The following is a 26,709-nucleotide window of genomic DNA, read 5'->3' on the forward strand; positions in this document are numbered from 1 at the left end:
TTATCCATGTTAACTTTCAAATATTATATCCATATTAAATTATTATTTGAGACGTTCTAGTTTTAGGGAAATGCAAAGATTAGCTCAGGATAGGAAAGAGTGGAAGTGCGTGTCCAACCAGTCTCAGGGCTGATGACCTTATGATGATGATTAAATTATTAAGCATTCCTTGAAGGATTTCTTCTTTTTATTGGTTACTATACAATGGGGTGTTTAGCACCTGGTCAAAAGGATATCTGGTTTTTCTTCAGCTATTTTTCTTAAAATTCCCAGTTATATCGTTTTGTTCCCCAATCTTCCTGTTTTGTTCGTACACACATTATATAAACATTATGTACTCATGTTATTAAAAGTCTTAATTAATTGTTAGCAGTGTGATTAAGGATAAAATAGAGAAGTTCAGCGAAATTGATCATCATGTAAGTATTACTCAACGTGGTTTTTATTAAGAATTTAAGATTAAACCATCAGTCAGTCGAATTTACAAAATACATACTATCACATAAAAATAAAAATTGTTATATTTTTTCGTCAATACCGCACGATTTAAAAATTTCCCATATGCTTGACAAATTTTCCAGCTTTTCCCAGTTATTCCCGGTCAGTTTTATTTCTCGGTTATTTCCCGATTATTCCGATTTCCCGGTTCCTAGACTACCCTGATAAAACTGCTGCTTATGCTGACTGTGGGGGCACTTTTTAATAAAAATGTAGTAGACAGGGACTGTATTTGACTAGGTCGAAACAATATTGACAAGGGTTTGCCATAAAGTGAGGGAAGTTTGAATTTTGTTACCAATATTATCAATTCTACAAATGGATTTGCTAGAAAGCAACTCAGTTACCCAGATTTGATAAGGCCGCATTTCGAGTAGAATGTACACACTGCCAATTGAATCCTAATTGCCTCTAATGCACAATGTACATTGCATTCATGCACTATATGAAGGAAATTATGTACTTTATTGCATGTGTACATGTGCAATTCATGTGCACTCATCAGTTACCAAAAGTTCGTCAAAACAGTTTCTGCCAACTATATCTGAAGGTTAGTGGTCGGAGTTTTCAAATAGATATAAATAAAGAATCAGAGCCAATGGGGTGAAGATTTTTATTTATTGACCAGTGACCCGCCCCAGCTTCGCACGGGTGCAATGCTGATACTAAATATATTTTTGTTTTGTTTAGATTGTTATCGAAAAGGGGAAATCTTCAAAAGATACCCCCTAAACATACTAAATATACTACGGAATGTCTTTATATGCAACATTCACAGTGTTTTTGTCATTAGATAATACAAACCGGCCTCCCGGCCGGTACCGCCGCAACGCTATGTCCCTGCATTTTAAATCTGTAATATTTTCCAAAATATTAATTTAAATTACATGTTGTAAAGGGCCACATTGATCTATATTAAATGCACAATGTATTTAAGGTACTTAATTGGATAAGAATTAATGCTGTATCGCTTCGTAAATAAGTCATTATTTCTCATAAAAAGTAAAGGATAGAAATGGTTATTGTGGGTTATCCCTAAGAGATAGACATATACCATCGGGTACTTTTTTATAGACCCTTTCAAGATGTACAATATTGTAGTACATTATTTTGATCTATCTCGTAGGGTTCAGCCAGCGTTTGCAATGTAAGCGCAAAAAATGTGTTTATTTACGACATCACATTAGAAACCTCTAAAATTATCAGTGTTTCCTTACTATATTATGCATTTATTATACATACAAACCTTCCTCTTGAATCACTCTATCTTTAAAAAAAACCGCATCAAAATCCGTTGCGTAGTTTTAAAGATTTAAGCATACATAGGGACAGACAGCGGGAAAGTGACTTTGTTTTATACTATGTAGTGATACCACACCAACGTTTCGCCTCAATATATGGGGACTTCTTCAGAGGTTACAATTATTAAAAGCAACCAATAATAAGAACCGAGCTATTGGTTTTCAAATAGAATTGCAATGTTATGGTAAGTTACTAGCTGTGGCCATTTAGTCGTAGCCGCACTAGAATCAGCTTGAGAAGAAGCAGTGTTGGAATTTTGTTGCAAGACTTTATTCAATTTGATATTTGAACTAGTATTTAAATAAGTCGAATTATTTAACGTTAAAATAAACATCTAATTATTAGGAACAGTCGACTATTCGAGTTCCTATTTGAACTTTGCTTTTGATTCTCTAATATTTAAAAATCATAAGGAGAATTAGTATTGCAGTATAAAAATACATCGTCTGGGAATTTAGATAAATAAATAAATAATCTTGATGATTCTAATATTTAAATAATCGGAATATTGGAACAATTCGACCGAATAACGTTCAACAGCCTGAATTACTCAAATATTCCAATAATACAGTGTTGTGTTTCCATTGGAATTTTGAATGTTCAAATATCTGAGCATTCGAATTATTCAATTATAATTACCAGAACCGGTCTCTAGTCTCAGACTGAAAAAGGACTGTTTTATTGGTTTGTCTCTCTTGCAGTTTTTAAATTCATTCGTCGAACAGTAAATCAATATGGAATAACAAGTAATATGACAGAAAATGTTGCAGTTAGGACAATAATTTGTAAATCATTGGCTCTGTTGAACATAGCGAAGTTTTGATTATAAGCACCACTGATGAAAACATTTCCTAGAAATATATAAACTCCAATCTGTCATAAATTTACCTATTCAAACAATAACCAATCCAATCAACAATCACCAATGCATATACATCTCCAAGCAGTCTGCCGTATTATTACCTATTTTATGTCAAATGATGAGCATATTCACCTCCATAACATACTAAAATTTCATATGCATTGATGACGTCATTGTTTGATTAGTTAGATTTTGACAGATTGGAGTTTATTTAATGCCCCTGCCCGCCGAAGGAGAAAGCATTAATTTTATACATTTCCTGGTGCAATATCGGAATTTCAAACAAGTCTTACATTGCCCAGGATATGTGTGTATTAAAAAATCTTTGAAATAATATTTTATACATTTCCTAAACAGCTTAGGAATTGTATAGATACATTTCCTAGGCAAGTGCATACAATTCCTACATTTTATAAGCTTCTGGTAACATATACAAATATTTAGTTAAATTAACATACATTGAATTGGCAGACACAAAAGGTAATGACTTAGAAAAGGCTTCTTTTCTTTTTGTAAATTTTCTGCAAAAATCAGCGACACATGACCTTGTTATTCTCCTTTACTTACATTCACAAGCTTAAAATGTCTGTTTTGAGAATTTTAGCAAACATTGAAACTATACGTTTGTATACGTATTTTTGACGTGACAACGTCTTATAATTCGATGAAGCCGGCTGTACGCACGAAAAAACGACTCATGCGGCGTTACCTCGCTCTGAGGCGTTCCATTTAAGGCTTGAAGTGCAAGCGAGAGCGCGGAACGAGCGACAAAGAGGCACAATCGGCCTCCGCGTTCGGCAGCGTTCGACATCTGTCTCTCTCCTACTTGAGTGAGTGATGCGTCCGCGTGGACAGCTGCTATACAATAATACATTTTCATTTACCTCCTTCTCTTTATCCATACAAAATATCCATCAAACAAATAAAATTAAAATTTTCTTTTGAAAAATGAAACCATTCCATCAGTATTTTCTTATGACGTTGTCACGTTCAACTATCGTCAGTAAACCGACTTTACAGACAACCGATTTTTTTTATTAAAGTTGTTATTTAGGCGCAACAGTTTTGTTCCAAAACGATACAAATCTCTAATGTGATTTAATCTCTTTTGGTACCTCATAGTACTAAACTGTTGTAAAGATATAGAGCTTGCCGGTTAAATAGAGTGAACAAATTTTATTTCTTTTAGTTCACAAACGATTCGCAGTTTCGTTTCGAAATTCATGCACTGTTAACTGAAATGTAACTGTTATAGAGTGAGTGTTCTGTAAAACGTAGTTAATTCATAAATCTAGACAGAAAGGCTTTAAAACGCGAAATTTTTAACCATTATTCATTAATGGGCTATGCAAAAGAATTGATCACCAGCATTTCCAAATATTGTTACCACCTATGACACGAACATTATTTAAGCCTGTTCCTACATTCGATGTTGCTGTAGGTGCGGAACATATTTTCCCATTTTTCTTTATGAATGAATCATTTTATTTTCGCACATCAACACTGAACATAAAATAGAAACGAATTTTAAATTTTGACAAATTTTATACATAGTTACAGGCCTGACGCTGGAAGGTGGCGGAAATTTTAAAATGGCGTAGATGCGCGGTGGCAAAAGTAGGCAGTTTTAGGTACAGCGATTGCAGCCCTTCTTCTTCAGTATTCCTATCAGGGGCGTAGATTAAATATTTAAAAATAGGGATCAGTGAGCAAGTAATAGACAGACAAACAGAAGAACTAATTGTTGATGTTGGTGACAGTGATAAAGATTCTCATAATGAGAGTGAATGTGAAAACTAACTATAAAACAAAAGCAATAGGTTAATTTTTTCTTTTTGGTAAGTTATGTTTCTACATTATTTTCTAGTACGCTACTGTCCTGTCTGTATTAATACTATAATTTACGCCTACTGAAAGCTTATTTGTGTATCGGTTCCAAGTGACTTACCCAAATAGGTCATAAATGGGCAAGTACCTGCGCGACCGCTCGCCAGCTTCCTTCGTCCGACCTGTACCTATCTAGAACTTTTATTACTTTTACCACAGTCACATTAAAGTGCAAGTACTATACTTGTAATGAAACTATCACATATATTTTCATGCGTCTAAAAGGATTACAAGGATTACACCTATATACATACCTGTACCTAATATATATATATACACCTATAGTTATATGACCTCATGTTTTTACATTATTTTCTAGTACGCTACTGTCCTATCTGTATTAATACTATAATTTACGCCTGCTGAAAGCTTATTTGTGTATCGGTTCCAAGTTCCAAGTGACTTACCCAAATAGGTCATAAATGGGCAAGTACCTGCGCGACCGCTCGCCAGCTTCCTTCGTCAGACCTATACTATAATGAATGATGTTGATTGCTCCGAATATGTAAAATTCATATTAATATTAATAAAAGATAAAAAACTGAAGAAAACACAAAACTGTGTCTACATCGTATCGTAATTAAAATTGTTGACATAGATAAGAGAAATCCGTTTAATATTCTAGGATGTCCTAATTTGGTATGTGTTAGAGTTAACTAGAGAATCGCATACAAGCGCTACTTTCTTCTTAAAACTTTAATCATTGTATGCAGCCTTTAAGGCTTGCTAACTGTCAGAGTCTTAGTAATTTCTCGAAGAATTGCATTTTACGCGCTTTGTGTAGTAATCTGCAGTTTCTCTGTTCCCAAAATAGGATTTCCTTGCCTAATCTTCTTTACTTCCCCATCTCACCATTTGTTCCTTTTGTTCTTCTAGTCGAGAACAATGCTGAGGTTTCATTGTCTTTAATTGGAAATTCCTTGGTTCTATTTCTGTTACTGTTCAAAAACTTTCAGATTTATCAATTATCTACCGTACAACTGTTGCGGAAATAATAATAATCATAATAATTTGAAGTATCTTTATTAAATACACCCCTTTCGCAATATAGAATATTCGGTTAATTTATTTACGTCTCTCCAAATACATTTCAAATAAGTTCTATTTTGATTCCACTTTTTATTAGCTCCTCACAGCAAGAAACGAATAAAAATAAATTTTATCACTTTAAAAAATATATTTGTTTTGACTCTATAATTTAAATATGTGGAGGATGAGTCTTCTGTTTTGAAAAAATAAAAATTTTTTGTCTGGATCTCCTTATTTTAAAAACACTTAAAAAAAGGTTGTATGTTTAAAAACAAACCACATGATTTCAAATGACTTTGAAGTCTAAAATGAAGGTTACACTCAAGGCCACAAGGTAATTGTTCCTTTGGAAACATTAAACTTTTGTTGAAAACTTTTTCCTTAAAGATGTTTCGGATATTTGTTTGTTCTTAATTTCCCCTAAATACTTACACTGAAGAATTTGCAGCATTAACTTCAAATATATTCCCAATTATAAAATTTTGGGCTGTTTCCATTATTGGAGTAAAAAATATGCATTCCCTTTAAAAAAATATGACCACCTACAACTATACCGTATTTAAGGTCACCAGCAGAATTCTCGTTCAAAGGCAAACAACTTTTGCCTATAGCTTCTGTCAAAATAATAAGATCCAATCAAGATATTTCACGTTCTCAATATAAATAACGCCCTATGTACGCAATTTGCTACATTCAGTCCCTTCTTTGCATTAAAAATCTTAATTAGAATTGTACAGAGAAGGATGGAAAAAAGGGCGGAAGAAGATAAATTCAGGTTTAGAAGAAATGCAGGAACGCAGGAGGCCATTCTATCAATTCGGCTAACAATACAGAATTTGAAAAAGCTTTTGACAATGTTAAATGGGACAAAATGTTAAATATACTTAAAACTGTAGGGATGAGTTACAGGATAAAATAGTGATACTTAGTTTGTACAAAGAACAACAGGCAGTTACAGAGATGGGGCTGCGATGTAGAAAAGTAAATATTAGGAAGGGAGTCAGACAGGGATGCACACTGTCACCGCTACTTTTTAATCTATACATCGAAGACGCGTACAGCTGTAGGGATAAATATACAGGAGAAAAAAATTAGTATGCTTAGATTTGAAGATGATATAGCAGTATTAGCATCTATAGCAAGAAGTTAAAAATAAAGTGGAGGCAGCATTGATAAAACAGTATTGTATGAAAATAAATAAAAGTAAAACAAAAAAACTGGTATGCAAGGGAAGAACAAGTAGGAAAAGAGAAAATATAAAGATAGGAAACGAAAAAATAGAAGAAGTGGCTGATTTTCGGTATTTAGGAAGTCAGATAAGTTAGGACGGAAAAAGTAGTAAGGATATAAAGCAGAGAATTGAGTAGGGTCGACTCACCTTCGATAAAAAGAAGTCACTTCTATGCCCGCAAACAGTTAATTTAGAAATTCGACAAATATTGTTAAATTTTGTTGAAATATGGTGTTACAGGTAATTGATGAGAATACCGTGGATAAAGAAGGTTGGAAATGAAAAGGTATTAGAAAGAATCGGAGAACAGAGGACTCTAATATGGAAGTCAATACGAAAAAAGCGAGATAGGTTGGTAAGACACCTTTCTTAGGCACCAAGGGCTAGTCAGAGACATTTTAGAGGCAGAAACAGGAGTTAAGAGAAGAAGATGTTCTAGTTTTAGAGAAATTGCGAAGATTAGCTCAGGATAGAAAAGAGTGGAGGTACGTGTCCAACCAGTGTTACGACTGACGACCTTATGATAATGATGAATTCCTTCCAATATAGCGTTTTACATTAGGCTAACTGACACATTCATTACAATTTTTAGTTGAAAAGATAAGGTTTTGGTTTCTTGTAACAAAATTATTTATTGTACCCATAGCAATTACTTTACTATATCTAAAATTTCTTTCACCTAATGTTTTTCATTACAATTTCATTATGGTAAATCGTTGTATTTTACTGTTCCAATTATCTATGAATGAAAACAATAACGAACCAATGTGCAAACGATGTCATTTAAAATTTATCACTTAGACAAGTGTCTTTCGTATCAGGTTATTAGTAAGTTAACTAGTTTGATAATTGTGTTCCGGCATGGGGAACGAACGTGCTGAAACTGAAGTTCCTATTGACTCAAGTTAGGTCATTATACAATGTAGAAGCTTCAATCGACTACGTACTACCATTTCTAGGTAACTGTACACCTTGTTAGAGTGTACAACTGTCTATGGATATACTTTTACATACATACATTCAACTTTGATATAAAATCGTTCGGTCGCGGTTGTTCAAATAGCTACATAAGTGAAATCACTTTCCTTCTTATTAATTGCTCTTATAGAAAGTCAAGTTGAAATCTTTTTTTTCAACAATTTCTTGCCTGAAATGCTTGAAAATTAATTGGCTTATTAGTCGACAATCTGAAGTTTGCATCTGAATGCTAAATGAATCGTTAACATAATAGTTGTTTAGTATTATAGAACTTGACTTTTTATTTTATTGACACGATATTGTAAATATAAATCACAGCGTATAACATTAAAGAATGCCATTTAAAGTCAATGCGATTTTTATTTAGAAGTGACTTCTTTATTAATGAATAAGAAATAGAAAAGTTCCTGCTTAGTAATTTATTATCGAAACAACAAATTGTAAATCGGGATTTTGAACTTTTTAGTTCTTATCAGCACGCCAAAGAAGGTTGATATAATATCAAGTTATAGGAACGGCTGCTAACTGTTTACAAGCTGCTTATTTAACCTACTACTAATAGACCGATAATGAACATTATGTTTTAGGTTAATAAATTAAAACAATAACAATAAATTCAAATGCTTTTCTTAGTGACCGGGTTTTTTAAAGCAGACAACCTAATGGATTTTTAGTCAATTTTTAATTGACGGTTTCGGCTCCTTGGTTTTGGGTCATCTTCAGAATTTTTGTATGTTCTAATTATATTGTTTTTTCTTTCTTTGACACAGTGTGTTTTTGTGAAGACAATTTTATACTTTTGCAAAAACATACTGTGCCAAAGAAAGAAAAAACAGTATAATTAGAACATACAAAAGTTCTGAAGATGGCCCAAAACCAAGGAGCCGAAACGTCAATTAAAAATCCATTAGGTTGTCTACTTTACAAAACCCGATCATTAAGAAAAACATTTGAATTTATACTCACAGCAGACGTTAAGAAAGAAGAATAACAATAAATACAGTGTAAACTCTATATAACGACACTAACGACACACTATAAAGAGTGGTCGTTAAATGGAGAAAAATAAAAGATATTATTTTACTATTCTATAATAATATGCATTTACCAATATAGTACACATTTTGCACACGAACTATATTATTCATACATTGCGTATAGCCTGTTATCTTCGTCTGATGTTTTTTGCTGCTCCAATATTTTAATTGTATTTTGTTACGTATCTTACTCATACCTTGAGATACTGCTGGATCAATTTGATTATATAAAAAGTATTTTTTTAATAATTTCGCTGCATCAAGTGCTTGTTTGATTCTTGATGGATGAACAGGATCGTCTTCTTCAACAACGTACACACCTGCAGTTCTTATCTATTTCGGCAACTTAGAAAGTACTGCTCAATGACTTATAATGCCGCATTGCTGTCGTTAAATAGAGTGAGCGTGACGCTATACAGAGTGTAATATTGTATAGAAAACAATGTAAACCAACCAAAGTCAAACAATTTCGACGTTTTAAGGAGTTTGTCGTTAAATCGAGTGACGTTATAAAGAGTTTACACTGTATGTATAGACTAAAACAGGGATGAAGGGAAGTATGACGGTACACAGCCTTCAATCCTCACTTTAAAGAGAGCCGAAGCTTTCCATTGACTGGCCAACAATCCATCAAAGAATACAAGTTTAATATCTACCTTCTTTCATTTCATTTTTAGCGATTCAAAATTGATTCTCAATTAGATGCAACCATGCGAATTATTGCAAACACTTTAACGTGTTTCATACATCTAATCTGCGAAATCTGCGACGCGAGTTCGCTTTCATGTGTGAATGATCTGAAATTAGATCGTTAAGTGATGCCATTCTAATTTATGAGGTTTCAGATTTCGAGCGGTCCAGATAATTGCTTAGCATTCGGTAGGACATCGGTCCGATTTATCTTATTGAAATTTTTCTGTGGTTTCGTTGGTAAATCTGGGACAGTAATATTTCAAGGATTATCTTTAGCTTTCTTCTGCCTCACCGGTTTCTCTCTTATTAGCCTTTCTTAGAATTCCTAAAAGGAAGAAAGCCTTCCGCGCTACCCTCCGGTTTGGCACTAGATGCTAAATCGAAAAAACTACCTGCCCAGCTGTAATTGGTGGGAAACAAACACATAATCCAATCTAAACGCAGATTCTGCTTTTAATCAATATTTTGAGAATGTGCCGATTGTAACATTTCTATTGCTACAGCCTTTGTTTATGGAAATTTTTATACTATACAAAAGACTATCAACTATGCTGTGAACTTTATGTAAACTATTGAAACCGAAAGGTCGGATTCAAGAATAGATATGAAAATTTTACCGGGGTTAACATACCAAACTAATAATCAAAGGTATATTTAATTAAAAACTATACGCATATTTCATTGTACATCTGTTCTAGACAACTTTTGTAAATAAGGTGCGATGCCAAAAGGTTTTCAGGAGTTTTGGTTATGGTGAATGAATGCTCTTCCAAATCGGAATGTATTACGATTAATACTTTACATTACAGGGCTTAGACAATTTAATCGGTTAATTATGTGTTCTATATTTATCGACAATAGAAATTTAGGTAAATCTTAATACAGTAGAACCTCTATAACTCCAACATCAAGGGAGACGCCAAAAAATTCGAATTATAGAGTTTTCAACTTATGTAGGATTTTGACTTCGACTTGTAGATGTTAAGATTTGGGGTACTACATTGTCGGCAATCCTTTAAAGTCGATAACTTAGTTTTCTTAAATTATCGAGTTGTAAAAGTTGTAAAATAAAATAAAATAAAACATAGCTATAGCTATGTTCGAGATACAGAGGTCCAATTTAATTTTTCGAGTTATAGAGGGAAAATATACACCAAAATGGCTTGCAGGGACTTACTGACTATTTCGACTAATAGAGGGTTGAGATTTAGAGTAATAGAGGTTTTGGGGCTTGAAGGGAAGGAAACAAAACATTTTTTCGAGTTTTGGAGGTTTTCGACTTACCGAATTTCGAATTAAAGAGGTTCTACTTATACGGAAATATAGCTACGATGAGCCAAAATGTTTAATTTTCTATTATTAAAATAAAGGAATAATTTTAATCTAGTTTGCCCTTTTCTGTTGGCTTGATTTACATATTTAACTAAATAAATCGAATGCTAAAATAAAGAAATTTCAATTTTCATTAAAGAGGAACCATTTGGTTACGAGTCTTATTTGCCTAATATAAATTTAATTGAATGCCGAGGGTGTTGAACTCTATGTTCAAAATAATTAAGTTTAGGACCTGCTTTAACGCCTGAGAGTGTTGACTTTCATTACTATAAGGAAAATCTGAATAATATTTTATTTCTTTCAAAAATTTTAAGTATTGGCAAATAGTCGTGTATAACTAACGCTTCAGCACGAACACGTTCGAGACCGGATGAGGCGAACAAATACGAGACGCAACCTGCTTCGAAGCTGTTCGGACTTCAACTGTTTCGAGTCGGTACTTCAAAGACATTTTATTTGATATAGTTTTTGAAGTAAATATTTTTAAACGATACTATGAGGTATGATATTGAATTGCATCAGAAAAACTGGGTCGGATTGTCCTGGTCCAAGTTTTGCTGTGATTTACCCAGATCACTTAGGCAAATGCAGATGCAGTAATATTCTACAGATAATTTTTAGAAAATACCACAAATGACGCGGTAAACACCATCTGTAGTACGATGCTACATTTTAGGATTACGTATGCTCTAACAAGGTCCACTTGTGTGGATATCTACTTGCTGAAAATGAATTCCGGCGTAGCTAACCTCAACGTGATAGGCACGTTACCATAATCGAATAAAATAATTCGATGTGGTCTGTATTCTGTCTGTAAGTTAGCTACGCCGGGATTCGTTTCAGCAAGTAGATATCCACACAAGTGGACGTTGTTGAAGCATACGTAATCCTAAAATGTAGCATCGTACTACAGATGGCGTTTACCGCGCCATTTGTGGTATTTTCTAAAACGCGTTGTTAAGAAGGCAGGTAAAAGTTGGTGCGCTGATGAGATCCAAAAAGATCGAAATCGCGATGCGCGTCTGGCAGTTTCGACAGAATACGGACCACTTCGAATTATTTTGTTGGATAATTTTTAACTTTTTTATATTTTCATTTTGGCAGTCTCTTCTGACTTTTTCAGCCACTATCCACCTGTTATCACTACTCCAACTGTTCAGAAAATATTTGGTTCTATTGAGTCAATACCAACAACTAAATGTGCAGTATAATAACAGTATTTGCACCGCTAATTTTCTGGAGACATTAAACAGTTAATTATAAAGTTCGTGTTGGTACTTAAAACATTAAGTACAGAGGCTAGGTAAAACACAGGAGAATAGAGGAGCAATCGTAAACTTTATGAGGCTGTTTAGATCTCAGTGTCAGACTGGAAGAGTTTTGGGCCCAGGAGTCCTATAAATACTTAAGATCCTATACTAAACTTTTAAAAATTTTTGTTTCGCTGAATATGCTTCACAATTAAGAGAAACTTTTATTAAGTAAGAGTTCTGAGATTGGCAACACTAATTATAAGTGCATAATGTTGTGTTGTTAATGTTCTTAAATTTCAATAGTTTAATTTTATTTTATTATATTATTTCTTTACCTCACAAAATTTTATATTACAAAATCCTTGTTCAAAACCTTGAATCTTAAACGATAAACAATTACCTCATCTTGTAAGAATTTTTGTATGCAAATAAGGCTAAACCTTTACAGAATATAGAAGACATATTTTTTTGTCGGCCTTTTTTTTAACTACCACGAGCGAAAATGCATAATTTGGTGAGATAGTGGAATATGTTTTTCCAACTACGTCTATTTAAAAAAACAAACGAACTTTCACAATCCTTTGAACAAAGCGTAATATCCTTCAACAGCTTTAAATTGCATTTATTGGATTTAAAAAAAAAGTTGGGACGTTTAAAATTGGCTTTGTCCACAATAAAACTGTCACATTAACTTACAAACTAGACTAGAGCGGTTGCTATCAGAACGTCTTTTTGTATTCAAGAGGGAATATCGCAAACATAGAAAAGAGATGTCAGGTAGGAATTGCAGCGGACACTAATAAAGAAAAAGGAATAACATTACACCAATTGAAGTGTAACAAAAAAAGATGCAGACAGGCAGAATTTGAACATATTGTCAGAATTTGTCTTTAAAAAAAGTTCAAGATTCTCAGAAATTTACGAAACAAAAGGGGCTTGTTTAAAGATATTATTCCAACTCCACAATTATAAAACACACCCTGACCTTTTGGGCACTTAAACAACCAATAATCGCTGCATCACTTACTATTATTCGGTTATCTTTTTCCAATTTGTCTGTACTACTCATGAAGCACTTCCTAACTTAACAAGGGCGTGTTCAAAACGCAGCAAATGACTACAGTTCCATGTGGAAAGAAGACAAAAGATACAACCATCTTCACAAATAATTTATTGCTATACTTCATTTACTTTCTGTAGCGATGTGACCTTCAGTTTGACCAGCGCAAAGTAGAAAAGAACAGCACTAGGCCAGAAAAGGAAGGAGACAACTCTCTTAACCGGTGAGGAGCGTATAATCCGTACAGTACTGCACGGAAAAATTGACCATTTTATCCACTACAATTGCATTGCTCAAATGTGCTGTTATTGGTACCATTTACTACTGAAAATATCAACGAGATGTTTATTTATATTTGAAGACATTAAAGGCTTTAACGCTTGTTTTCGACTCGCACTACTATTCGTGATTGAACAAAACATTTGGCAGGTACTGTATGAAAAAGTATGTTTAATGAACAAGAGTCGAGAGTATAATGAGCTTTTTTCTCCCTACCTACAATTTTGCCAGCGCGCATCCAAGACATTGGAAGGGGCACATCGCTAGAGAAAGTAAATGAAGTATAACTGTGTCAGTTTTGATCATCTCAATAATATATTACTTTGTTATTTATATAGAGATGATTGTACGAATATTTCTATACCACGTCATACTTTTCGAAGCAGAATGCCGCATAATTGCATGTAATAGAATACATGCGCTATTCAATTCGCCAGTGCAGTATAAGTATTTGTCGTCATTATCATTAACATTATTATTATAAAGTTATCAAGGTGAACAGTAATCAAACATAAGTCTATCTCTGCCCCTCTTAACTCCTGTTTCTGCTTCTAATATGTCTCTAACCGGCTTTTCATGCCTGAGAAGGTATCCTATCAACCTATCTCGCTTATTTTTATTGATTTCCATAACTATGTGTTGCCACCCAAAGGAACAAAGTATCTAAACCAGATTTCATTTTATTTTTACTTTCATATAGCCTCTTATTTGTCAAAACTTAATATTTTATTAAATTTGTGTTTTATGAAGCTGGTCTCTGGTATGTGTTTTATAGTTAGAAGAACATAAAAATCAAGTCCAATAATTCCGAAATTCTTTGCTTTTCACGAAAGGCGTTCGAGTGCGAGATATTCTCCTGCTGCACCGCTTTTATGGCGAGCTTTTCTTTTCAATTCGTCTGAAATTGCGTTGCATGTTTGAAAAGGTTCTTCGTGAAGGCATTACATTTAAACGCTGAATAAAATAGCAGCAGAACTTGAGTGACCAATCGTTTGACGGCCTCTCTAACTTCCGGCTCAACTACTTCACCTTAAAGGAAACACTTATATACACTTTCATCGGACATTATATTACACACTCTGACGTTTCATTCAGAATCTACAAAGAGGAAATTTCAAAAGGAAATTCCATTTACTAAAAATACATCGAAAATTTTGTATAGAAGTGAAAACTTACCCTCTTTTGCTCTATAAACAAGTTAAAATAATTTCAAAGAGTAGATATTCATTTTCCACATTTTAGTAACAGCCTGTGGGCGTCCTATGTAAGAAGAGTAAGTTGCGAGTGGGAAGGAAAGCAACTGAATACATTGCGAATATTTTCAATTGTACAAAAAACGATCCCAACAAAACTGAATAATTAGCAATTTGAGCATCAGACGAACGGATTTAATCAATAATATTTCGTACTATGGAATATGCAATGAGAATGGGGATCAGTAGAAAAATGCTTGTATGTAGAATATTTAGAAAGTCCCGGAGGATTATAAAGAGAACGTGGTAGCAACCATACCTAAAGAGACACGGATAGGTGCGAGAGATTTAGAACAATTAGCTTAACTTCCCATGCGTCAAAAATCTTAACTAGAACCGTACAGAGGAGGATGGATAAAAGGGCGGAAAAACTAGTAGACGAAGATCAATTTGGGTTTGGAAGAAATAGAGGAATGCGGGAGGCTATTCTACCTTTACGGGTAACAATAGAAAAAAACGATAGAGAAAGGAAAGGGTACGTACATAGGATTTGTAGATTTCGAAAAAGTTTTTGATAATGTTAAATGGAACAAGATGTTACGTATATTTAAAAATATAGGTATGAGAAGCAGAGATAGAAGAGTGATACTAAGTTTGTATAAAGAGCAACAGGCAGTTATAGAGTTGAAGCAGCAACGTAGAGAAGTAAATATTAGGAAGGGAGTCAAACAAGGATGCATACTGTCACCGCTACTTTTTAATCTATACATCGAAGACGCGATCAACATCTTTAAACAACTGTAGGATAGATATACAGGGGCAAAAGATTAGTATGCTTAGATTTGCAGATGATATAGCAGTATAAGCATCTACCAAGGAGGAGTTAGAGATAGCTTTAAATAAAATGGAAGCGGAATTGACAAAACGGTATTGTATAAAAAAAATAAAGATACTGGTATACAAGGGAAGAAAAATTAGGGAAAGAACGAATATAAAGGTAGGAGATGAAAAATTAGAAGTGACTGATTTTAGGTATCTAGGAAGTCAGATAAGTCCGGACGAAAGGAGTAGTAGGGATATAAAGCAGAGGATAGCGCAGTGTCGAGTCTTCTTCAATAAAAAGAAGTCACTTCAAAGCTCGCGAATGATTAAAGAAGAAACCGTGGATGGAGAAGTTTGGAAATGAGATATTAGAAAACAAAGGAGAACGGAGGACTGTATGGAAGTCAATAAGAATTAGGTGAGATAAGTTAGGCATGATGGGCTAGTCAGAGACGTATTAGAGGCAAAAACAGGAATTAAGAGAAGTAGAGGTAGACCTAGATTAGATTATTGTTCCCAAATAGTTAAGGATGTAAAATGTTCTAGTCTTAGGGAAATACGAAGAATAGTCCAGGATAGGAAAGAATGGAGGTACGTGACCAACCAGTCTTAGGACTGACGACCCTATGAGGATGAAGAGAATATTTATAACAAATAAAAAATCAGTTGACACATAAGACATTCGACAACATACTGGCAAATTCGTCATGTTTATATTTAGTAGTTTAACGTTTTATAGTCTGAAGTTTGTAATGTTTCGAAGTCGATTTTTATTTCCTAATGGAAAATGGTAATTATGGAGCAATTGAATTATATTTGAAGCAGGTGGATTACATAAAATTGCCGTCATATGTTCTACAGCAATACATAAAATAAATTGCATGGGGTTGGTTCGTAATGACAGTGTTACAGTCTCTGTCCAATTCGATTAAAGGCATTACACCAGATAAACGAGGTAATTTTGTAAACAGCAGTAGCTGTATGCTTAGTTATTTTTCAGGAACATTTTCATTTTAAACGAGCGCTCTGGGAGTAATGTGATTGTTTAGGATTTTGATTATATCCAACACAACTACTTTATAATAATGAATTCTTGATACCGTAATAGTACACGGAATTACTGTAGTTAAAATGAAATTATTATAAAATAGTTTTACTAAGACAGTTCCTTTGTATCATTGGACATTGGACTTCCACTAAGAAATGTATTTTGGGCTTTGCAACATATTTCAACCCTCCTAGGTCATTTTCAAGAAAGAAATTCAGCTACGTTTCTTGTAAATAGCCGCAAGGTGTTAAAACAATATTGTGGAAAGGTCAAAATGAACCTTACTTTATTGTTAGTTAAACAAACATTAATTACTTTTTTATTAAAAAATATCTCAAAAGCAATGCCATTTACAATATATACATAAAAAAAAATTAAAACTGGAACGAAGGACCAAAAATTTAAGAGAAGGTTTTTATTTATATTTTTTCCACATGAAAATGTCCTTGCAAGGCAATACAACTAACTAACTAACTATGGTGTGTAAAATGTACAAAAATTCTTTCAGACTCTGTTGTGCTTTTATTTATATTTTTGATTTTGATACTTATAACGCCTAGAATTATTAAAAACTTAAACTTTTCTTTGTATTTTCATAGTTTTCGGATATGTATCAATTACTTTCTGTTCAATATCAAGTTCTTTTTGATATTAATTATTTATGTTTCACGTAGTAAGTATACCACATGTGCTAATGCTAATAAAGAGCATTTATTAGCTTCTATCAGCTAATTAAGCTATTGTTTTTGTGTACATTTTAAAAATTTCTTTTTTATAATGATTTTATTTATTCGATAGAGCCTCTACGAAGTTATGGAATGGTTAGTGATTTTGTGAGTGTTGTATCTACATAATTAGTTAATCTACATCAGACAGACATGCTTCGAAGCGCTTTAAAATAGCAATAAAAATTCAATGAGAACAGTAATTAAAACGTATTTCACTTTGAATTACCGAAAACCTAATATATTTTTACCGTTGTGATTTTATAATTACTTATATTAATTAATACAAACATTATTTACAGTGTTTTAGTAAATCATTTTCAGGAAGCACCTAACAGTTAGTACAGAGAGATGCTCAAATCATCTCAATCAAAAGCCCTAAAGGGTACATACAACCCTCCATATTATACATTTTCGGCGCTAGAGGGTAGCGTACCTCTATATTGGGGACCACATGATCTATTTTGTACCATGTTTTTACTGTTCAAAAAATTAATAAAAAACGATTGCTAGAATGATTATATTATATATTCTTTAGACTCACTGGTTATTAAATATATACATTTTATTGTATATTATTATATACATATACATATACATTTTAGATTTAACGTTATTTTTTATAATAGTGTGGAGATAGATGAACTAGATTATCCCATAATTAGAGATGGGTTCGATGTCACATTAGAAAACTAAAGAATAATAAAACACCAGGTATAAATGGGATACAGGCGAACATTTTAAAATATGTAGGACAAGAGGTCAGAGATCGTATGTTTGAGCTAGTTAGTCAAATTTACGAGACGGGAAAAGTCCCGGACGATTATAAACGGAATGTGGTAGTAATTAGGTATATCTAAAAAGGGAGGTGCGGATGCGTCAGAAAACCAGAATTGTGCAGAGAAAGATGAAAAAAATGCCGGAAAAACTATTAGAGGAAANTGAAAAACCGTCGAGTGCGCCAAAAATTGAATTCAAACTAAAGATATAAGTATTTGAAAGACCTTTAAAACTAGCTATGATTTATTAAGATTGCGTAACTTTAATAAAACTCAACTAATTTGAAAGGTCTCAAATACCTACAAATTTTGTATGAAACATTTTCTTTACATTGCTAGTTTTTCACGCCACGCTATAAATTATTAAATTAACTAATGTTCCGCCACTCAAATTTTAACACACTTGACGGTTATTCAAACTACATATTTTTCACTAATATTTTTATGAACGAATTACACATTTTTTAATATAGGGTCAGATATAATTTGCCTGGATTATAAGTGGTATAGTAACCACTCTTTAACGTGGCAATGCTAATAGGAACAAGGGTAGACCTATGGATGGTCGGGGCGTTAAAAACGGACCTCCCCAGAAGCTCGTTAGCAAGCAGTTTCTATATAACCATATTAAATATTTAGTGAAAATAATTATAAATTTTCCGGTAGTTTAATAGATGCTAGTTAGTCAAATTTACGAGACGGGAAAAGTCCCGGACGATTATAAACGGAATGTGGTAGTAATTAGGTATATCTAAAAAGGGAGGTGCGGATGCGTCAGAAAACCAGAATTGTGCAGAGAAAGATGAAAAAAATGCCGGAAAAACTATTAGAGGAAAATCAATTAAAAAAAAACTAAAAGAAAAATTATAATAAACGAAATCACAGTTTACTACTACTTTTTAGAAGATATTTGACATTTGTTGCAGAGCAAGTTATCAATATTTGGGCCGCGTGTTTGACATGACAGAGATCAAGTCAAAAGCTACTCTGTAATAAAAGAATTGTTTTTTAAATAAATGATACCTAAATAAACGGCAATTAAAAATTTGTAAAATATTATTATAAATGTTTATTGATTGTCTTTAGTAAACTTCTTTAGAATAATTTAAATATACTGATGTAATAAAAAATCAATACACAAAATATAATTGAGTGCTGTGAAAGGTAACTAAATAAATATTTAAAACTCCAAAATTCCACAGAAAGTTAGAAAGATCCGACTGAAATAACTTTCTCCACATTATTGTTATCAGCCTCTAATTTTCCACCCTTAGAATATTTCCTTTGAATTTAAAAAAGACCCCCCCCCCTCATTGACACAAAATAAATCCTTAAAATCGGTTCACAACTGGAAAAAAATAGAGTCGAATTGAGAACCTCTTCCCTTTTAGAAACAGGTTGAAAAAACTAGCAATGAAAATCTGTTCGAATTAATTACGTTGATATACCCTAACAAAAACCTTCGGCTGAAATATTTAGATTGCTGTTTCCATTCGTAATTCCATTAAAGTTGTACCTATTTCCTTCCTGTCTGTTTATTCCTTTGCTGAGTAAACGACGCAGTAATTACTTTGCGCTCTGTGTCGATTTCAGATACACAATCCAAGTAAATTTCATATTATTTCACAATCTCGCATTTCCGCAGATTGCTTATTTAATTTCAAATTCATTTTATCTGTTCCTAGTTGAATTACATACGATTATACTACGAGAGCCGGAAGCTGATCCGGTTTTAACAGTCTCTACGACCGGTTCTGAATGTTTTCTTTTGCATTTCAACAGGAAAAATATTCGAATGAACGGATAAAATATGTGTTTCCATTTACATAGAATTATATAATAAATATGAACAATACTTTTTGCCGTGTCGGTACGTAAACACCAAGAGATTAAGAAAATTGTATATACGGATTTAATATTTAATAGGTCAGGACTTACCTACTACTTAACGGAAAAACTGTCATCTCAACAAAAGCATTGGAAGTATCGTCATAGGTTCGTCAGTCCTAAGACTGGTTGGAAACGTACCTCCACTCTTTCCTATCCTGAGCTAAACTTCGCATTTCCCTAAAACTAGAACAACCCTCATCCTTAACTATTTGTGAACAGTAATCTAACCTAGGTCTAGCTCCACCCCTCTTAACTCCTGTTTTTGCCTCTAATATGTCTCTGACTAGACCTTCATGCCTGAGAAGGTGTCCTACCAACCTATCTCGCCTATTTTTTATTGACTTCCATAGATTCCTCTGTTCTCCTATTCTTTCTAATATCTCTTCATTTCTAACCTTTTCTATCCACGTTATCCTGATCATTCGCCTATAACACCACATTTCGAAGGCTTCTAACCTTTTCCTTTCCGCCGCGCCCACTGTCCATGTTTCGCATCCGTACAACGCTGCGCTCCAAACATACACCTTTAACAACCTTTATCGAATTTCTAAATTAACCGTTCGCGAGCATAGAAGTGACTTCTTTTTATTAAAGGCGACACGACCCTGCGCTATCCTCTGCTTTATATCCCTGCTACTCCTTCCGTCCGGACTTATCTGACTTCCTAGATATCTAAAATCAGCCACTTCTTCTAATTTAGCTCTATAACTGCCTGTTGCTCTTTATACAAACTAAGTATCACTATTCTATCTTTGTAACTCATCCCTACATTTTTAAGTATATTTAACATCTTGTCCCATTTAACATTGTCAAAAGGTTTTTCTAAATATGCCATCCTCCTCAGTACAATTCTAGTTAAAATTGTTGACGCATGGGAAGTTATGCTAATTGTTCTAAATGTCTCGCACCTATGCGCGCCCCTGTTTTTAGGTAATGTTACTACTACGTTCCGATTATAATCCTCTGGGACTTTCCCCGTCTCGTAAATGTGACTAACTAGCTTAAACATACCATCTCTAACCTCTTCACCTGCATGTTTTAGAATTTCCCCCTGTATTCCATCTACACCTGGCGCCTTATTATTCTTTAAGCTTTTTAATGCTACATCGAACTCTTCACTCATTATGGGATAACCAAGCTCATCTATCTCCACACTACCTTCCTTCTCTAATATATCTCCTAACTCATGGCCTGAGTATAGCTTCTCTAAATATTCTTTCCGCCTATCTGTTTTTTCCTCATTTTCTATCAAAATGACCCCTGCCTCGTTTCTTATATTATTAATACTGTATTCTACCTCTCTAAAATTCCTTTTAATTATATTATACGCCTCATCGGTTTTACCTACTTCAAACTTTTCTTCTACTTCTTTCACTTTACAATGTTGAAAAAAATTAACATGTCCCTTTATTATTACTACGTATGCACTGTTACCAAAGGTCAAAATCGTGGTAGGCCGTATTGAAGAAAGTAAACAACTGATAATTCATTTAAGTAGGTGAACTGCTTGTCATTATCATCTAAAATAAATATGAACTTTCTGAAAACTATGTTTTATTAGAGAAATGTTAAATAATTTTCATTGAATCAAGTTTGTCGCGTTTTTGTTTTGTAATATTTCTTCTCTCGGATCATTAAGTAAAAATGCTTACTTTTTATATTTATTTATCCATAAATTTTAACGTTAATTTATAACCTTTGTTCTCTACGTGAAATATTTCAAAATTGTTAAAACTATGCCTTTCTTCGGTTACATGATTTCAAAATATTTCTTTCTATGTCCAGGCATTCGTTTTTTAAATTGTCTACCAGTGTGTCCTATATAAAGTTTAATTAGTTTATTCGCTCTTTAAGAGGTTCTTCGGTTTGATCGGTAATTTTTCGCGCTGATGCGATTTAATAAGACAGAAATTTGCGATTCGCATCTGGTGGTTTCGATTAAGCACTAAAACGTTCTGAACAGTTCTTTTCTTTTATTTTTATCTTTGGTATTCATTATTGATTCGCCTAAAAAAATTCTATTTTTTATATATAATAGTATATAGGTAGTTAAAACGTTCAATACACGTAGGTACCTACATATGTTTGCAGGTACATAGATTTGTATGCACTTTCTCGTTTAATAAACAATTACCTATCAATAATAAATCGCCCCTTTACAGATCAGACGTAATTATTATCGAAGGGCTTGACGTTAGAAAGTCCGGGCGCTCTGATAGTTTTACTTTTACTTACTGTAATGCATCTTGCCTTTCATAATTGTTGCACTTCCTGGGTTCAGCCTTTCGGAATGTTTTAGCTGTCCGATTTGCAATAACAATAATAATAATAATAATTGACAATATCAATTGTTGTCGTGTACTTGTGACACATTTCCTTGAATTTACATTTACGTTGGTAAAAGTGATTCGAATAGATTATTTCGTCTGTCCCGATGAACAGGGCAAAATTCGATTTTCCTTTTACCCGTCTGTATGTCCTTTCTTGTCTAATCGCTGCTCTGATTAATTTAACCGTTCATTATCATAATAAAAGTGAGTATGTAGGTGATTTTTTTATGGAGGAGACGTTTACTCGGGGGGCCTTTCACTAAGCAGCTTAGTGTTCCGATATAAAAGACTAAGAAGGTCCAAAAAGATCAGTTTGCACTGCTTCTTTTTACCTATTCACACCAACAATCATGAACGCAGCTGTGAGTACTTTCTTTAGTATTGAAGTTTGATTTACTTTCTTTCACGTTCTCTCGTCCAACGGTCTGCGGGCCTGGTTTTCTGTGTGTTTAGTTAGTTTTTTGATTATCTGCGACGCTTGAAGAAGTGATTTTGTGATGGATTACCATTTATTGAGGATTAACTGTGCCGCGATTGTTATTGAAAACGCGTTTAATGCTGTTATTATTCGATACTAATTTCGTGCTTAATAACAGTGATAAGTCAACGGATAAAAGAGAAATTTGCCGGCTTTCACCTATAATTAATACGCTTTTTTTAAATAATTTAAAAGTATTTTACATACGATACCATTTGTTAGTACCTATAAATCAAATTTATAGTAACTTTATTATTTTCCATGGCATAAGTTCAAACTCGAAGGAAATTTGGTGAAATTTTTAAACATATAATAGTTTACTTTGTTATGTGTTATGAAGTATAATAAGATAATTGTTAAGTTTAATCAAATTTGATTTACTTTAATTGCATATTTTTAAAGTAACAATAAGCAGTGTTACATAAAAAACATTAACTACCCTTTTACCAAACAGTTTTTAGTAAAACTCAATTATTCAAAGTTAAAAATTCGAAATATATTAAATTATATATTTTGCTTTACGTTGTGAATTCTAATTGCAATGAAAGAAATTCCGAAATTACAATGTAATTAAGAATATTCATGTAATGCAATCATTAATAATACGTAGATTGAATAAATAAATTAACTTACAAGGACAAGAAAAATTAGCACGGAAAACCCTCAGTTTTATACACTTAACTGGAACTGTTTTCAATAAAGACCATAGATCTTCGTACATTAACTGCATTATTAAAAAAAGGAAACGATTGGTAAAAATTTAAATCATATTTAAAAAGAAGCACCGAAACAGCTGTCAGCCAACAACAATTACTAATTAAAAAGCTGCTTCATTTACTCAATTTAGCAAAAGTTCGTTGTCGATTAACTGTAATGTATTATTGTACATTGTTTTAATTTAATTTTGTTTTCCATTTACGTAGGAATGATTTATATTATTCGATTTTCTCTGTTTTTTTTAGAAGATTTTCATTTTACTGGCTGTTCTGTATCAGTCAAACGCCGAAGGATTAGAAGAAGCTGGCGATGGAGGCGATCACCTTGCGCAGGAAAGTGAAATTGGTCATTCATTGCACAGTGAAGGTGAATCTTTCCATGATGGAGGTCTTGATGTAGGTGGGGGAGATGAGCATGAAGGTTTCGGGGACAGGGGAGACTTTCAGCCGGAAGTACAACACTATCACGTGCCCGTCAAAACTGTGGAAACGTCGAAACCAGTCTACTATTCGGTTCTAAAAAAGATCGAATTCAAAGTACCAAAACCTGAACAGGTCTCTGTTCCCCATGTGATCAAAGTACCAGTACCTCAGCCTTACCCTGTTCACATTAAGGTACCCCACCCCATTCCAGTTCATATTTACAAGCTCGTACCAAAAGAAATTGAAAAGAGGGTACCTGTAACTGTGGAAAAGATCGTTCCTAACTATGTAGAGAAGCCCTTCAAGGTAGAAGTTGAGAAACATTACCCAATTGAAGTAAAGAAGCCTTATCCAGTCAAAATCCCAGTTTACAAACATGTCTACCATCATACTCCATCGAAAAAGGGTTGGGACTAAATGTATCCCTTTAGATGTTAAAAGATTGTTGTGACTGTTGTTAATTGTTGATATTATGTGTTGCCTTTTGTTAAGTTTTTTAATAAAAAATATGAAATTTTTAATTGGTTGATTCACATTTTGACGCAGCGGATGAATTTAACAGAAAATTAAAGATGTGTATTAGAGGTAACAGTAATTTATCCGTTAGATTTCTGTGTCGCCAGTATCGGCACATTTCGACAAAAGTGTTCTAAAAAATATAATACCCGAGGAATCGAGAACGATCTGGAATGTTCGAGAACAATTGTACATGAATGGTGGGGATGGACTATATTAGGGCATTTTAGAAATAAGTGAGACTGCGTCACTGTATGTACTTGAATGTTTCTTACTATTTCTGAGTTGCTTCACATCTACGATGTTCTCGAATGTCTAGAATTGTTCTGCAGTAGAACATTCTGGAGTGAACTGGGTCGGAAAACTCCAGAACGCTCTGAAATGTTTTAGCTGTGGAGCCAGGTTCTGACTAATAAATTAGGATATTTTCATGTATACACTTCTACAAGTGTTCTAAAAATGTTTGGACTCTCCTACAATGTTTGCGAGTTTTCCGGTCTGGTACGATAAAAGAAAATGTAAACCCAGCGAAGCGGGATGTCGTTAACTAGTTAAACATAACGATTTTATTATCTTATAGTGCGAAGTTTTGACCGTAAATTTACTATCACAGATTACAAACAAATTATGTATATTAACAACAACCGTAGTCAAGTCGTTATCAGTAGTAGTTGTGATTGTCACATCAACATACCAAAATTTCGTAATCAACTATTTCGTATCCAAAAGTAATTATTCTATAATTTAATGACTGCTCTATAAACTATTACCGACATGCGGAATATAATTCAACTAGATAATTACCTACAGCGAAAATGTAATTTTTTTTATGTCAAGAATTTTTAATAATTACGCATGTTGGCAATTCCACAGGCACTAAAAAGCATTAAATTTAGGGGTGCTTTTGAAGACAAAATAGTTTAAAACAAGAAATTTGGCGTTGATATGTTACATTGGCGTTTTTACTCACAATAACCTCCAGTATACATATGAGGAATAGGGCTGTGAGGAGTTTCAGATTACTAGATTAATACTAAAAAGAATCCTAATTTTTTTTAAGTACTTTGCAATTTTGTGATGTTAGTTAATGGAGACAGTGGTAAAGGAATAACAAAAGAGTCCCACATTACTAATCACAAACTGTTCAGTACAGACACGTGTTTCGTTACCAGGGTGAATCTGTTTTTGGTTTATTTATATATGCTTTGATCAATATAATTTATTTTTATTTTTTCGTTTCAACAAGCCTCGGATTTCTTTTTTTGAAAGACTCATTTAACTTACGTTCTTATTACTACGAGAGTTTGGAATTTCATTTCAATTGTTTATTCACTTGTGTGTGTCATATAGAATTCCCTTGTTTTGGTCGTAGAAGATTTAATAAAGGGAACTTTTTTGTAGTATTCCTACCTATGTACATATATACATTCTGATTGTTTAATGTCTATTAGTATTTTTCAGAAAATATCAAGAATTTTGAGAAAAATAAACATGATGATTGAGTTGTCATAAAATCCAATTCGTTTATTTTAGTTTATTGTTTAGCAGAAGAAGACGTGAAACGTTAACACCAGCAGCTCTAAAATAACGGAGAAGAACAGAAGCACCATTATTATAAGGCAATTAATTAAATTTAATTGCGCATACCTTAAAATTACTCATTTCTTAATCTTACATTTGGAGGTATCTCAAGTAATAATTCTCGATCGTATCTTGTCTTAATAATGATACCTTCTTAAATTACATTTCTTGGCATTGAACATCTTTATCGTCATTTTACTAACAGTCGTTAAATAAACGGAGCTTAAGTTAATTTTATAAACCGTATAACAAGAATTATTATTATTATTATTATTGTTATTACGGGTATTTTATTGCCCATAAAACATTTGCGTAAGTTAATTACCTGTTATTGAATTCCTGTAAACTTCAGGAGGAAGTGATATATAAGTATTTAATTTTTAGTTATCAAAAAGAGAGTAGTTTAAAAAAATAGACATTGCAGCAAAATTTGTGGTACAACACACGCTACAACGGAAAGACACGGTAATATCTAACGCAAAACGGTTTCATACAGGACAAAAATTCAAAATATTTCTTTCATTAAAAGTGTAGCTGAAGATAATAACCAAAGAAGAAAAAAGTACAATTAAAACAGTACCAAACATCGCAGAAATTAAGTCATAGAATAGCAATCGCGACATCATCCCTACCCTATGCGTTTAATTTTCTGTACTGTATTAATGGTCCAAGCAAATTGGATTTGAAAAATTTGTAAAGCCTTGTAACACCGGCGACTGTTTCCGAAGAGGTAAGTGGAATTTTTTCATATATCAAGAAGTGCG

At 33.1% G+C, this 26,709-nt stretch overlaps 1 protein-coding gene across 1 annotated transcript; it reads left to right on the plus strand.

Moving 5' to 3' along the window:
* The first annotated feature begins 22,557 nt into the window (after positions 1 to 22,557).
* Positions 22,558 to 24,290, plus strand: LOC108733984 (valine-rich protein-like). Its single transcript, XM_018465353.1, has 2 exons — positions 22,558 to 22,593; positions 23,672 to 24,290. The coding sequence occupies exons 1-2, from the start codon at positions 22,582 to 22,584 to the stop codon at positions 24,263 to 24,265; spliced, it is 606 nt and encodes a 201-aa protein (XP_018320855.1). The 5' UTR covers positions 22,558 to 22,581; the 3' UTR covers positions 24,266 to 24,290.
* Positions 24,291 to 26,709: the final 2,419 nt, after the last annotated feature.

This window comes from Agrilus planipennis, unplaced genomic scaffold (genome assembly GCF_000699045.2).
Source record: "Agrilus planipennis isolate EAB-ADULT unplaced genomic scaffold, Apla_2.0 scaffold36, whole genome shotgun sequence".
Lineage (NCBI taxonomy): Eukaryota > Metazoa > Arthropoda > Insecta > Coleoptera > Buprestidae > Agrilus > Agrilus planipennis.